At 34.5% G+C, this 16,964-nt stretch overlaps 1 protein-coding gene across 2 annotated transcripts in view; it reads left to right on the forward strand.

The window, feature by feature from the left end:
- The first annotated feature begins 4,293 nt into the window (after window positions 1-4,293).
- Window positions 4,294-16,964, forward strand: part of LOC131532186 (uncharacterized) — a 62,150-nt gene continuing 49,479 nt past the window's right edge. For both annotated transcript variants that reach the window (XM_058763669.1, XM_058763670.1), the window contains exons 1-3: window positions 4,294-4,572; window positions 6,926-7,054; window positions 11,529-11,592. In XM_058763669.1, coding sequence (XP_058619652.1) covers window positions 4,525-4,572; window positions 6,926-7,054; window positions 11,529-11,592 — 241 coding nt within the window. In that variant the 5' untranslated portion in view covers window positions 4,294-4,524. The remainder of the gene's footprint in view (window positions 4,573-6,925; window positions 7,055-11,528; window positions 11,593-16,964) is intronic.

Here is a 16,964-nt window from a genome sequence, read left to right on the forward strand (position 1 = left end):
TTGTTCTTTTAATAAACTCATGTTATTATATTAATTACATATTCAGCTTTTTTACACACTTATTATGCCTTAATCCGGAGGGGAAAATAATAGGAAATAAATGAATATCAGCTAAAGGGGACACAAGATTTTCAATTTCAAATATAAATATTTTTAAATGTGCAAAACAATACACAGTATTGTCAAGCCATGTAATATTATTTCAGAAACTTAGTTTATAAATGATGCCTTTTATTTCGAGTTTCTTAACTGTTTTACTTTTTTTATGAGTGAACAATTTTTGAGAATAACCCTGCAATGCAGAATGCCTTTAAGATGTATAGTTGAATGCCAATTATTTCCCTCATTTCTCTCATGTGCATGACATTTGACTTCAAAAGTCTTTAAAAACTTACAAAATTATTAAATATCCATGCGTGAGCAAGTGATCCATATCTCACTTTGGGCAGCTATTAAATTAAAGTTCCTGCTAGGACACTGTGAAATAGCAGAAGCGGGCAACAATTTAACTTCTTCTGAACCATTTGTCCATTTTCTGTCGAGTGAATTAGAAAAGGGTAAATTGGAAACACAAGATAATTGTCATTTGGAGAGCGTTTTTGGTTAGTGACATTTAGATAAAGATACAGGCCCGATTTAATTGTGTCTTTGAGTGTCTGAAGTGTATTAATCTATAAAACTGGTACTCAAGGCTGAAAACAAACTAACAGCACTGAGATATGTTCCTCTGTGTCCTTTCATTAAAATGGAAATTCCAATTTACAGCATCCTAACAAGCAGCTGACCATTACAGCATAAATAAACCAATTCAATTTAGCCAGACTTACAGATGACACACAAACATATCCAACAACCTCTGGACAGTGATCAACTAGTGTGATTAATCTTACAGATCTTCTGCTGACACAATGTATTGTTTGCCTTAATGAACGAGTTTACAGAATATGGTGCTATAAATCTCTGGCCAGCCGCTGGCCATTGCAAACTGACTCTGGACATTGCTGGTCACTGTTGGCTAATATTATAATTTATGTTGTCCATTGTCTCACTCGGCTGGACTGATTGCAAATAAATGTTCCATGAATGGTATTGGTAATTAATTTAGGCGTAAAATTGCAAAGCCTCTGCATTTGGTTAGAGGAAGCTTAATTACTTAAAGTCCACTTGAGCAACTGGGCTATGCATCATGTAGTACACAATTAATTCTGTTGTCTGTTTCCTCCAATATGAGAAATGAAATTCTGTTAGAAAAAGGATTTATCTGTAGCACCATAAGCACGATGAAGAAAATGTAAGGGCAAAATGCAGATGCTAAGGCGTTTAGCATGTTGTGTTTGCTAGTGTGGTTGCTTGGTCAAAAATGATTACTTCAGTGTAAGTTTGTGGGATTTTTCATCTGTTTTATTGTCTACCAGGGGATAATTAAGGCTAATCACTCCCTAAAATCACACCTCCCCTCATTAAGCTGCATGGTTTTCATCGTGTTTGTAGCACAAGTTTGATTACAAGATCTCTTTAAACTAGGTCAGTCTGCGCAACAGCAGCCATGTTGAAAACACCACTATAATGTTTCTAGTCTTGCAACTAGTTCCAGTCTAGTTAAATGGTGAAAATATTATGTTCTAGATACACTGCTGTTTTTGAAAGAAGTCTCTTATGCTCATAAAGACTTTTTATTTGATCAAAAATACACTAGAAACTGTAGTATTGAATTATAATTAGAAAGTTAAATAAAATGGGCTTTTATATAACATTATAAAAGACATTACTGAAATAAGATATATAAAAAACATACCCCAAACTTTTGAACAGTAGAGTTTATGCTTCAAATTAGTAATAACATTTGTTTTAATAATTTTATATTTAATTTAATTTAATTTTGTTATTTTTGCTCAAATCATTTAAAAATGATTTTCAGGCTAGTTCAGCTCTAATATTCTCAAATTCATTTATTCAGTGTTAAAATTATAAGCAATAGTTATAATGATATTTGATTTAGAATGCATTGCTAACAAGGCTAAAATTATGCCAAAATGTATTAATTTCTATAGTTCACGTAATATACTGAATAGTTTATTCCTAAAATTGTGAAATAAAAGTTCAAATTTCCTAAAAAAAAAAGTAAATAATCATACTGACCCAAAGTTTTGAGTAGTATGATATTTCACTATTTTTCTTTATTTATTTTTTGCTCAAATCATCAAAAAAAAAAAAAAAAAAAAAAGGTTTTAAGGCTAGTCCAGCATCTCTAATATATTTATTTATTGGCCAAATTATGGAACAATAATTATGGTGATTTTTTGACTTTGAGTGCACTGCTAATGAGGCTAAAATCTGGCCAAAATTTTATAATTTCAAAGTTTACTACTAAAATGGCCATATGTGAGAGTTACAGCATACTTTGTTATTTTACACCCTTCATAACTACAGAGTTGTAATCCACTTACTCATAATGAATTCCCTGTGAAGTGCCATCTGCCTGATTATGCACAGTGTCTCTGCCTTGACCTTTGTGTAATCGTTCAACAATAACAATCCCTTTCAGCTTCTAAAAAACCACGGTAAGAGAAATCCCTCAGAAAATAACCCGTCGTCAGAGAAAAAGAGCTGGCTAAGAGCCTATGTGTCGTTTTTCTCAGTTGAGCTGAAATGATTGGCAGCATTGTTCATGAAATTCAGATGTTAGGGTTGTATTCTTCTAATTAAAGCAGACAGTGGACTGGGCTTTGTTCAGGAGCCGGACAGAAATTTAAACAGACTGTGTAAAGCTGTACAGAGGCCCCTGAGGGATCTCATTATGAACTATATGAAGAGGTCAATGCACACTCCGTTGCCTTCATGCATGTTAATATCATAACATGCTTGTATGTACATATAGGTGCTGAGTGGTTGATTATGTAGTTGGGTGATTTCCATTATTACACTGACTCCCAAAACAGGCCCATGCTCATGACTGAATTTACTGGGGTAATCAGTGTTGTTAACTGTGTGTTTGTGTGAATAATAATGGAGTAGCTGTTTGATGCTAACCACTGTGATTCTGCTTTGGCATACGTGCCTGTGTTCGCCATCGGCACGCTTATCTTTCACATGCACACAAGCAGATATAGTGTCCACTTTTACTGTCAATCACAGCTTCATCTGATTGTATCGGTCTTCCTATATTTTGTGCTTGGCTGGATCCAATAGACTGCAGTGAGCAGTGGAGGAAATGCATGTGACCAGAGTGAGACATGCAACTATTTGCTTTAGAAATGATTTCAGTTGCATGTGTGGTAATGGTGTATTCTGTCTTTCATAATCAGTACTGAACCTCATGTGGAAATCAAAATAAGTTCATTTTCTCCAACCTTTAGACCTGATAATGAGGTAGGTGTTTGTGGGTGAATAGTGTTAAATGTGAATCAGCAGATTATAATATATTATTTTGCTAAATTCATCATATTTGTGCTCTCCATAGTTTTATAAAAATGCATTTCATTCAAAAAATGACTTCAATTCCATTTCTGTAATTAAACATGTTTTCATTTTCTGATTTTGAAATGTTATATTTAGTCATGCTTAAAAGTAATGGTGTTATAAATAGTTTGATCTTTTTTATATACTACAATCATTTTTATATGATTATTTTTTCAACAACAGTGAAGCCATTTAATACAATATTATTAATATATGAAACACTTTTGAAAAAAGAAAAAGTAAAAAAATTATATTAAAAATCTTAAATTTTATATATACATATATATATACATACGTATAACATAGCTATATATATATATATATATATATATATATATATATATATATATATATATATATATATATATATATATATATATATATATATATATATAAAACAGTGTTTTTTTTTTTAAATGATCAGATATGTTGACTTTGATATGTTGACTCAGAAATTCACGATATTTGTTAAAAAACCCCAAACAAAAATAATAATTGTTGAAAATAATTCAACAATTATTATATAATTATTCAAAGTAAATAGAAATTATCAATAATTTTTACATGATGGTTAGACCACCTTTACATTTTAGAGACAGAACAATTTGCAGAAAATGGATATAATAATATTAAAATATATAATATTTATTATACAAAAAAGTATGAAATAAAGATGAATGCAAATATTAGATTTCTAAATAACTTGCCATCTTGTTTGTAACTTATTTGGATCCATATTGATATTAAAAACATTTCCATTTGACCAACACCTTTTCCATGAAAAGGAATTAAAATTCCAGAGATCCAGTGTGAGAGCAAATCTGACCTGTAGTATCTGGACCACTGGAGGGCACTGTGGTTCTGTCGAGTCAACCTTCACAACTTCAGCCACGCGCTTCCAAAGCTTCAATGAAGAGTCTCGTTTGTATAGCCTACTGAAGGAAGCCGCCACACAACTTCGGAAACAAACTTCGGTTTAAAAAAAATTTGCTCTTAAAGCACAGATGTAATCTCAACAGCATAAGTGAGTACGAGAGGCTTACAGACGGAGTATGTCTGTGTTACATGCGTGTGGGTCCCGAGAGATGTCAAAGATGCAAATGCACAAATCAGGTAAAATAATTGACAATTACAACATTCCCTGGAGACTCGATCGCTTTTTGCTTTTTTGGAACGGGAGCAGGAATGATATGTATTGAGGGGAAGGGGGACATTAAAGCACTGGTATTTCAAAGCCCATTTTATCCAATTATCTTTTTATCCAGATATCTTGAGATGTTCATTTTTACAAGAGTTACACACTCGGATGTAGATGCTTTATTTGAATATTTGTACACTCCCCCTTTAGGCCCACTTCCTTGAGATCGCTTTTCATTAGAGGTAAGGCTAGGCGTAGTATCTTTCATGTCCCTGCTAAAAAAAAACAATAGAAGCCCAATAGAAACCATCACAGAAATTCCAATGGTTTCCATTAAAATACCATTATAAACCATTAGCTTTTTCCCAGTAAAACCATTACAAAATTCCTTTTTGTAGTGTGTTTTGGGCATTTTTCCAATAGGATTTAACATCCCACCAACAGAATCCATCACATACCAGTAGATACCATTATAGTTTCCATTAAAACCAATACAATTCCCATTATAACCATTAAATCCATTGCATTTTCTGTTGTGTTTTGAGAAGGGTTCTATTGCTTTTTTCAGCAGGGGAGTCTTTCCTCAGCAAATCTTTGTTTTTGAACTAATAGTTAAAGACAACAAATTGTTCTTCTTATTATTCATAATTGTCATACATTTTAGTCTCTTCCTTTTAAAGCTTGTGACTGACTTCTAAGACAGCAGGAGCCAATAGTATTTGAGGGTAGACTATAAATGAGTATTTTATTGATTTTACATACTGAACGAATATGCCTCCTTCACCAAACGAGTTGGTATTTTGATTCAGAGTCTCAGTAAGCAAAATGGATAATGTACAGGAGGGGTTCATTCGTATATTGACCGAGAACTGGACATGTTGTTTGTTATGTCCCTCATATGAATTACGAATTGGTTGAGTGAATGATACAACTCATTTATAATGCACAAGGCCACTTCCTTTTCTACGGAGCCATGACACATGACATGCTTAATTTCTAGGGGACACTTAATTTCTAGCGATTATCACCGATTTGATTGCACAGATACTATTTAAACTAAACCAAGCTAGACAATGACATCTCTGAATTCAATAATGAAATGCCTTTAACTGAAAATTGAGTGTTTAATCTTATCATTATACATTACTGACACTCTATCCTCCAATTTGATACTGTTAAGTGCTTTGACACAATCTGTATTGTAAAAGCGCTATATAAATAAAGGTGACTTGACTTGACATGCGGGCGAAAAAAAAAGTAAATCGTACTCTACTTCCTGTCCGCATTCTCATACAACAGTGTGGATGCCTCTCACTTACAATGATGCACAAATTCTTATTTGATGCGCAAATTTTATTAAGCGCACAATTTACTTAAAATTAGAGAACAAATTAGTAAATTGTGTGCACAATTTACTTTTTACCCATGCATGTCATTTCCTGGCGTCAACAAAGAGAAAGAGCAATAGAAATAATTAGTGAATGAATGAATCTTTTTTTTTTTTGGTGAACTGGTTTCAAATCTAAATTTCTGAATTAAGTGTCTGAATCAAATCTAAGCCTTTACTAAACCAGGCATTGCCAAATTTTCTCAACCAAGGAGTTCCCCATCCAGACTCTTGTTCAACTCCAAAACCTCATGATGTATAAATAGCAACATTCAACATTTTAAAATTAATTAATTGCATTACTTGTAATTAAAATATTTGTCTCAATTCTTGGTTGAAAAAACATATGATGAAGCTGAAGCAAGAATATGTCAATCAATCATTCGCTTAGAAAAACATTGATTTGATGTCCATCTGTTAGAGCTTTTATTGTGGAGATCATATTTGACATTAGGTTTGATAATGAAAAAGAGCATGCTGTTAAAACACACTTAAGTTAGAGCAGATGCTATGTTTTATTTGATGTGATGTGAGGGACAGAAGAACAGTCTGTTCAATGTTTTTTTTAGATGTTGTGAACCTGACAAACTTTAAATATTTATTTCAATTAACAAAACATTATTTTAAATGTGTCAAATATGATGTGTAATTTATAAATTGGAATTGCATACAAGCACACTTTTATGCTGCTTTCGCATGTCAGACAATGCAAAAATGCCTACATACCTAATCTTATTCGAAGTACATACTTTTGGATGAGACGTTGCATCAATGCATGGATGAATCTGTTATGATATATCTGTCTCCATCTGTTTTCATATGTGTGTGAGAGAGACAGAATTCTTTTGTGACATTTATATGTGTGTGGGGAACAAACAAAAATAGCAAGTGTCAGAGAGAATGGCAATGTACCCATGTTGTTATGTGTTTCTTTCTGACAGAGCCCATCTGCACCAAGGCATTGTCTTCATTCTGCTGTAAAGATGAGTTCTTGGCTGCTTGCTGTGTCATGGCATTTCAACACCATCAGAAAATCATTACAGATCAGAGTGGAACAGGAAGATAGACATGTGAGATGTTAGACATGCATTATATCACACAGGAAATATATCTACAACATTTTTTGTTCACACAAACTACATTCTTGCGTTACGAACAACTGGAAGGAACATAATGTACATTTATAGGAGCTTTAACTCCTATACACCATGTCTAGAGATGCTCATCCCACTCTAGATCCATCTGATTGGTCTATTGTTGTACAACCAATATTGATCTGCAGTTTTCAGTTTTAGTTTTTTTTGTGACCCGGAGCCTTAAATATTGCAAAATGCAGCAAGATTCAGGGCTATTCTTGCAGTAATGATATAATGATGGGCCTTTCAAAATGGCTTATGCTTCATACTAGTGGTCTTTTAATGGGTGTTTAAATAAGAACTACAAATTTAGGTTCCTGGAAATGTGACCTGGCACATTTACAATGCAAAGAACCAACACACACACACACACACACAAAAAAAACACAAACCACAAAAAAGGTGCAAAAACTTCCCAAACTTACAGGGATTTGTGTCACCGTTTACTTACTCTCATGTCTTCATTTGTCTGTACTGTGAAAGTCAATGGGGTCCAATTTTGTTTGGATCCCAACATGTTTCAAAATATCTTATTTTGTGTTCTATATATATAAAAAAACAATTATACCGGTTTGTAGCAACATAAGGGAGAATATTTTGTATTGAAATGTTTGGATGAACTATCCCTTTAAGTTTGAATACAGTTTTGGCTCTATCGGAACAAAGTAGTTATTATTATATATATTATGAAATTATAAATAGGCAGAAGTAAAGATGAGTTGGATCTGTTTTGTTGTTCTTTATGCCAGTTTTTTTTGTCCTTGAAGCCACCTTTCCACTGACATTCGCATATAATTGTATGATTGTTAACACATACAATACTTACTTCACCTCCTAGTGGCAGTCACATGGAACTTGCAGACTGGTCAAGAACCTCCTTCTCAACTTGTGTTAATGAATTTATGAATATATCCACACAAAACAAATAACCACCAATATGTCTGACAGAAAAGCATAGTAGGTTTTCTAGGGCTAATCATCGTAAATTATTATGTAATAATCATAAAATAATTTAGAATGTTAAATTGTAAGCCTAACTGTTAATTATATAACTATAATGTTATTTATAGCGATGCATTTTTACAAATATACTGTTTGAAGATTAAGGTACAGTCACTTTTACCGTGGTTACCAAATACTTTTTTTTTTTTTTTTGCGTGTGTGAAAGGTTTCCCCATGCAGATTTCGCAGCGGGTTCAAGTGAATTTGTCGCGCTGCGCCGCGCAGCTTGTGTCCGGTGTAAACACGGTGTAAACACGGTGTAAACACGGTGTAAACACGGTGTGAACACTGAGTTCCGTTCATCTTCATCTATTTGTGTCTGAAATGACACATACACGCGAAACTGTCAAAATGCATGTCTCTGCAGGTATTCTTGTAAACACGGTTGCTTATGGCTTAGGTGAAGGTAAACTATTGAGAAAGTAAATGGTTAGTATTGGTTCACAGCAGTTTAATGTTCCTGAGGCTTTCTGTGTCACGAATGTTAATCAAACAACAAAACACAGAGAAAAATCACTTTTGTAGCTTTACAGATTTATTAGATTTAGTTTATACAGTGAAGACTGTGCAGTGTTATTTTACATTTAATTATTCAATTTCTGTACCTGAATACTGTTAGACTTACCTGAAGAATATAAAGCACTGTTTATGTCATTTATATCATTTTTCTATTATATTTATCTATGTTTGTAATTTGCTTATTTTCTATGCTGATTTATTCACATACAAAATTACCCCAATCATTGATAATTTTTTTTCCCAAATAGAGCTGTTCAAGTCATCTGGTGATTTATATATATTTATATATATTTATATATATATATATATATATATATATATATATATATATATATATATATATATATATATATATATATATATATATATATATATATATAAATTATTATTATTTTTATTATTTATCACAATGTGAGGTTTTTCCAATATTGTGACACTATTGCCAATTTACAGTTTACCCTTTTTTGGTCTCACCTTTGTTTTAGTGCAAAAATGTTTAATTCTAATTCTAATTTTTTATTAGAATGCATCATAGCCGGTTGGGTGTTGTTAACATATGGCGTAGCTGCAAAAGTTTAATAATTCAACGCACCCAAAGTTTAAACTGGATCTGAAAATTAGAAAATTAGAACTCTATGCAGCTTTTGTACTACCTTACTTTGGAAATGAATGAAATGACTTCCGGTCTATCATTTGTTGGTTGTCTGAGAAAGGCAGTCCTTTGTCAAGTAAAATAATTTTGAATACACTATTCCCTTCTAAAATGAGCTTGAAACAAATAATCAAATACTTGCAGTTCTTTAACTTAAAACTCTGTTCGATCTGATTAGTGATGATTACATGGCGGTTCTGAAGGTCTTGCTGATGGAACTCCTAAAGTTTCAGTGTGTGACCTTTTGGCCTGCCAGTGCTTTGAACATACAACACCCCTTCCCCTGCACTACAATTTGTTTAGATGTTGATTTATGAACTAATTGCCTATAATTGCTGCTTAGCACCACTATTAACCCATGATGTGTGGTTCCAGGAGCACATTAGTCTGTATTTGTATAATGAAGTAATTAGTTCAATTATAGAAGAAATAAAAGGAAAGAAAAAGGATGAGGAGGGGGCACGTATTTTTTAGAAGAAGAGAAGCACTTAAATGATAAGAGAGACGATGCCAGTGTGTGCGAGACATATTTTGCTTGCACGTGAGCTCATTTCCTGCTGCATTGCTCATCTAGCTGAATTAGTTCCTTCTGTACTCAGTTCCAAACCTTCCAGCGCTCTCTCCCGTGTGTTTTCATTGCCATCCTTGCCCAGTCTATCCTGTCTCTCTGAGGTTGACGTACAGACTGCATTGTCTGCAGGCATTGTCATTGTTATTAGCCTTGTGGATTGCTTCAGGGGGTATATGCAAGCTCAGGGGAGAAGGAGCCAGGCTGGATAATTAGTTTTTCCTCAATGCCAGACGAGCGCGCCGCCACTGTCGCGGACTGGAAACAGGAAGTGCTAAGATTGTCAAGGCAACAGCAGCCAGGCTGCATTCCAGCGCAGCCTCCCCTACATTCCCATCAAAACACTGACAGGACAATGGCAGCGGTCTCGATGGAGGTAACAGATTGCTGTCATTATGTTCTGTCAGGTGCTTTATTGCAGAAACGTCTTTATGAGAAGCGGTGGGAACTGAAGGTGTCGACATTTTGCGACTGTCTAACTGTAGTTTTAATAGCACACTGGATGAGATAACAGACTCTTTGAGGCAAGTATCATGGGTCATAATCAGCCATCAAAGGCACATTTAATATTGTGTTTCATACTGATGAAAATGGCTTCATTAGTGTCCCGAACATCCGTTACTCGGTCTGCGTGTGTCCTCTGGGCGGCGTATCTCTGATGATGTAACAACACTGAGAAGGGGACAGTGACGGGGTTGATACTCGGCCTTGGATTTGGTTCTGTTGCCATGGGATACATATATGCTAATAAGCAAGACGGCCACGCTTATGAGTACTGCGCCAGCAAATCCAAGCAGGATGCCATAAAGTAGAGGCCACACTTTGTCTAGCAGATGGGGTTGATAAGGTGGTACTGGTTGCCTTTTCACCACCAAGTCCACGTCTTTCCAGCTGAACCCTTTGGCTGTCAAGCAATCAAAAACTATTTTTGGCTTGATTCATCCATTTTAGATAAGTTACAGTTGCTTACAGACAACTATATTTGATAAGACCCTCACAATGACAGTTTAAGAAGCAGTTGATGTTGTGTTTGCAACAATAGTAACAATAAAGACAGTAAAGACTTAATTTCAATTACACATAAATGTTCTTTTGAACTGTTTTCAACTCTGATAATTCGATATGTTTCTTGAACATCAAATCGTTATAAAATTATTTCTTAAAGGTCATGTGACACTGAAGCCTGGAGTAATGAATGCTGAAAATTCAGCTTTGCATCACAGGAATAAATAAAATTTTTAAAATATATTAAAATAGAAAACATTTTGTTTTAAGTGAAATTTCACAGTAATTCTGTTTTTATTGTATTTTTGATCAAATAAATGTAGTCTTGGTGAGCATTCTTACCGACCCCTGTTGCATAATTTCTGCCCCAGTTCATAAACAGCATTTGCTTAAATTAAGAGGCCAAAATGCCCTGTTCTGATATCCACATCAGAAACCCAAAACATTAACATATGACCACCCATGTTTATTCATCAACAATGCCTAATTAAAAAGACAAAACTGTATGATCTTACTTGAAACTAAATCTGAAAATTGTATGATAGTCCCACCTTTGAACTGTACTTGTATAATAGCATGTTTTATGGTTTAGATATAGAGAGACCCAGGAATATCACTCAAAGTATTTAAAACACAGACATTTTTCTCACCCTGTTTTGCAGAGTAATGCAGCACCTCCTCGTGGTCTTCATGATTTTCATGATCTTCTGATGCATGCTTCTCCAGGTGAGTGGCCATTTGGTTAACAAGTTCATGGTAGCCATCCACATATCTCTGCATAGCGAGAGTTTTGTCCTGGTTGATGTTCTTGCCCACCTCTGTTAGACAAATAGCACATGCATTGCATTACTTCTAGTCCGGTTCTCTAGTTGCTTTTACTCGTATGGTTTTAACATTAATTCACTTCGTTACTTGATTACAGTTATGCTGGAGGCAGTTAAAGCAGCTGTTTTTTTCATGACATTCATTTCATAGTCGTACAAGACACAAGCGATTCTTGCAGCACATTAAGAAATCAAACACACAGTAATGGCCTCCATGAACGCCTGGAAATGAGATTAACTAAGTGTGCCGGGCCCAATAAATGTACCAAGTATAATGAAGCCAAAACAACTGAGGAAGACACACATGCCGGAACATAAGTGTGCAATTTATCCAAGGTGCTGTCGCTGAGTGGCTACTCCTCATCATAGCCCATTTACAGGCTAGCAATTAAAGCTCTTGTAATTGCCGCATTGTGCCTTTGCCGTATGCATCAGGTTCTGTGTTTGCAGAGGAATCGTTTTTATTTTCTGCAATGCACCGCTTTGACTGAAGGATGTTCTTGGGCTGTCGAGCCTGTCATTTTCACCCTCTTCTTCTCTGTTTATCCTTTTCTCCCTTTAACGGAGATGATGAAAGGAACAGATGGTGTGTAGTGAATCTGATGTCAGCTCCAGCGAGCCTGCTGTCATATCGTTTGCACCTTCTCATATCCGATGCCACTCGGCTGTGGAGTCGCCTGAACGCCGGACCACAATCACTGCCAGAGGAGTGACAGCGTGCAAAGCGCATCCCATTAGAAATGTATAAAAATAACATTATGCGCTGCTGAGTTTCATCTTTTGGTGTGTAAGATGGATTGCTCTGAATTAGCTTGATGCTCATTGCGTCAGTGGTGTGCAAACAACAAAAACAAAAGGAAAGGTGATGAAAAACTTTGCATCTTTGCAGAACTTTTTTGTTTGCTGGCAATCTCCATTGTTGGTAAAAGAATGGCATGTGGTTTTTAGGGGTTCTTAAAGGTGAAGCATGTAGTTTTACTATATTAAAAACACTTTCTTCTATCCCAGTAGTTCTATCCCAGTTTAGTTTGTAGATGGATCATTCTCAAAAAATACTGACTTACGATTTCTGCGTGTTTTGAGTTCAGTTTCTTTGAAATTTGACATTTTTTACAAACCTTAAAAGAACCGTCTGACTTTTGCTTTTAGGTTTTTTAAAATCTTAATTTATAAAAAAAAATTTTTTCTCTTCTCCAAACTATTTGACACAATGGTCAAGAATCAGTTTATATATATGATGTTTATGTTTATATTTAAAGGTATATATAATTATATATATATATATATATATATATATATATATATATATATATATATATATATATATATATATATATATATATATATATATATATAAAAATCTTCAGTTTAAAATGAAAACTTTTGAATACCTTTGCATATTTGAAACTATATGTAATCTTGATATATATATATATATATATATATATATATATATATATATATATATATATATATATATATATATATATATATATATATATATATATATATATATATAATATATATATATATATATATATATATATATATATATATATATATATATATATAATATTTATTAGTAGTAGATGAATTTGGAACAACGATAAAATTTGTGTATTTGGGTAAATAAAATTAAATATCAAACACTAATAAAACACTAAAACTACATTCAATAACTTTCATTTTTGTGAATTTAGGCTTCATGACATTATAAACTTCACTATGAAGAATGAATGTTAATTTTAAGATTTGCTAAAGATTACAGTATTGTTAAATTCTAAGTGTTTATACATATTAACCTTAGTGAGTATTAGATGCTGTCAAAGTTAATATGGATTATATAGAATAAATAGAAATAGCAGAAATGAAGATGCATGGTTAAATATCCAGTATCTCATCAATTAAAACATACATTTGAAACAAGACTGCTAAATTAAAGAACCTCTAATATTGGCCGATAGCCGTTATGATAATATATATGGCATATCTACTCAATATTATACAAATTGCAGGTTGGTTTGAGTGATTTGGTGCATTGCATGCGTGTCAGTGTTGTTGTGTGTGGCTGACCTATGGCAATGTCAGTCCTGCCGATCTTTTGCAGTGCACGAGAAAGCCTGTCGTAGTATATCTGCTTGCCGTGAATCTGCAGCCAGTCCTTAAGCGCTGAGCGACAGGGGGCCTGCTGGTCTGACAATCACACACACACACACACACACACGCACGCACAATATCAAACGTGCTGCAGACAAGCAGAGGGAAAGCAGCCAGCAATAGAAGCAACAGCTCTTCAATTGTTCAGGCAATTAAACAATTCAATCATGTCCCACTGCCTCGATAGATTTCATTTCTGATGAAAAGGGATTATATCAACAATTCGTTTGGTTGAGATGTCTCTCGAGTGGACCTCTCGATGACAGACTGATGTGTGCAGTGGAGATAAACAAATAAATTTGGCTGCTCATGACCTCTTCATTTACAGAAGGATGTGTCACTTCACACATCACACTGCTGGAATTCATTAGCATAAAACAAATAAGTATCAATTTATTAGAGCTGATTTAAACTATTTAAAGCAGTGGCTCTTGTGTCTATCATACTTACCTGTGTTTCTGCGTCTTCTTGAATGCAGTAACTGGTTCCTTTCTGCAGATAGTCGGTCTAAGTGTTGGAAGATGCTCTCCTCAGGTTGAGATATGGCAGAGATGAGCTCCTCACACTCATGAGCTGTCAGCAGCTCCACCAGGCGCTCCAGCTGGTGAGGTCCAATGTCCTCTGCCACTGTGTGGCAGAAGAGGAAAAATCAGACACATTTCAATAGGTAGCCTTTTGCACCATAAAGTTGTAATTTCGTTTAGCATGACCATTCTTGAATATGTAAATCAGCTCTGTTTTGATTGACTAATCGTTTTGTGTGTGAAATGAGTAACCGCACCTCCAGGTTTTTGATATGGAAATGTGTGCAGTCATTTTCTGATGTACACATTGTGAATCTGAATGTTAGATGAATAGTTCAAAACTGCGGTCATTACATTTTTTTTTTACGCTTTTGAAAAAAACCTTTCATGTATGGAAGCCTGTTTCTGCCACTGAATAAAAATAGTTCTATCATGACAACTCTCTGAAGATTTTAGCATGGTAATGGATATGACAATGTTAATACATTTGGTCTTGGCGGAATAGATCTGCTACGCTGCTGAATTGCTGCTTTTGTAGATTATTGCTGCTGCAAAGCAAGTACAGGAACTTACTTACGCGATATGGTGCTGTGAGTATTTAAGACATATTGCACAAATAGCATATATAATAACCTGTAGCAGATCTAAACAGGTGGAGCTGGGGAAGGTGAAGGGTTACAGAGGAACTGTGAAAGCATGCTGCGAAATGCTCTGGTGGATGCTAACCAGCCATTTAAATGTAAAGCAGCAAGCTCATCGGCATATATATATATATATATATATATATATATATATATATATATATATATATATATATATATATATATATATATATATATAATATATATATATATATATATATATATATATATATATATATATATATATATATAATATTTATTAGTAGTAGATGAATTTGGAACAACGATAAAATTTGTGTATTTGGGTAAATAAAATTAAATATCAAACACTAATAAAACACTAAAACTACATTCAATAACTTTCATTTTTGTGAATTTAGGCTTCATGACATTATAAACTTCACTATGAAGAATGAATGTTAATTTTAAGATTTGCTAAAGATTACAGTATTGTTAAATTCTAAGTGTTTATACATATTAACCTTAGTGAGTATTAGATGCTGTCAAAGTTAATATGGATTATATAGAATAAATAGAAATAGCAGAAATGAAGATGCATGGTTAAATATCCAGTATCTCATCAATTAAAACATACATTTGAAACAAGACTGCTAAATTAAAGAACCTCTAATATTGGCCGATAGCCGTTATGATAATATATATGGCATATCTACTCAATATTATACAAATTGCAGGTTGGTTTGAGTGATTTGGTGCATTGCATGCGTGTCAGTGTTGTTGTGTGTGGCTGACCTATGGCAATGTCAGTCCTGCCGATCTTTTGCAGTGCACGAGAAAGCCTGTCGTAGTATATCTGCTTGCCGTGAATCTGCAGCCAGTCCTTAAGCGCTGAGCGACAGGGGGCCTGCTGGTCTGACAATCACACACACACACACACACACGCACGCACAATATCAAACGTGCTGCAGACAAGCAGAGGGAAAGCAGCCAGCAATAGAAGCAACAGCTCTTCAATTGTTCAGGCAATTAAACAATTCAATCATGTCCCACTGCCTCGATAGATTTCATTTCTGATGAAAAGGGATTATATCAACAATTCGTTTGGTTGAGATGTCTCTCGAGTGGACCTCTCGATGACAGACTGATGTGTGCAGTGGAGATAAACAAATAAATTTGGCTGCTCATGACCTCTTCATTTACAGAAGGATGTGTCACTTCACATCACACTGCTGGAATTCATTAGCATAAAACAAATAAGTATCAATTTATTAGAGCTGATTTAAACTATTTAAAGCAGTGGCTCTTGTGTCTATCATACTTACCTGTGTTTCTGCGTCTTCTTGAATGCAGTAACTGGTTCCTTTCTGCAGATAGTCGGTCTAAGTGTTGGAAGATGCTCTCCTCAGGTTGAGATATGGCAGAGATGAGCTCCTCACACTCATGAGCTGTCAGCAGCTCCACCAGGCGCTCCAGCTGGTGAGGTCCAATGTCCTCTGCCACTGTGTGGCAGAAGAGGAAAAATCAGACACATTTCAATAGGTAGCCTTTTTGCACCATAAAGTTGTAATTTCGTTTAGCATGACCATTCTTGAATATGTAAATCAGCTCTGTTTTGATTGACTAATCGTTTTGTGTGTGAAATGAGTAACCGCACCTCCAGGTTTTTGATATGGAAATGTGTGCAGTCATTTTCTGATGTACACATTGTGAATCTGAATGTTAGATGAATAGTTCAAAACTGCGGTCATTACATTTTTTTTTTACGCTTTTGAAAAAAACCTTTCATGTATGGAAGCCTGTTTCTGCCACTGAATAAAAATAGTTCTATCATGACAACTCTCTGAAGATTTTAGCATGGTAATGGATATGACAATGTTAATACATTTGGTCTTGGCGGAATAGATCTGCTACGCTGCTGAATTGCTGCTTTTGTAGATTATTGCTGCTGCAAAGCAAGTACAGGAACTTACTTACGCGATATGGTGCTGTGA

This window comes from Onychostoma macrolepis, chromosome 23 (genome assembly GCF_012432095.1).
Source record: "Onychostoma macrolepis isolate SWU-2019 chromosome 23, ASM1243209v1, whole genome shotgun sequence".
In the NCBI taxonomy this organism is placed as follows: Eukaryota; Metazoa; Chordata; class Actinopteri; order Cypriniformes; family Cyprinidae; genus Onychostoma; species Onychostoma macrolepis.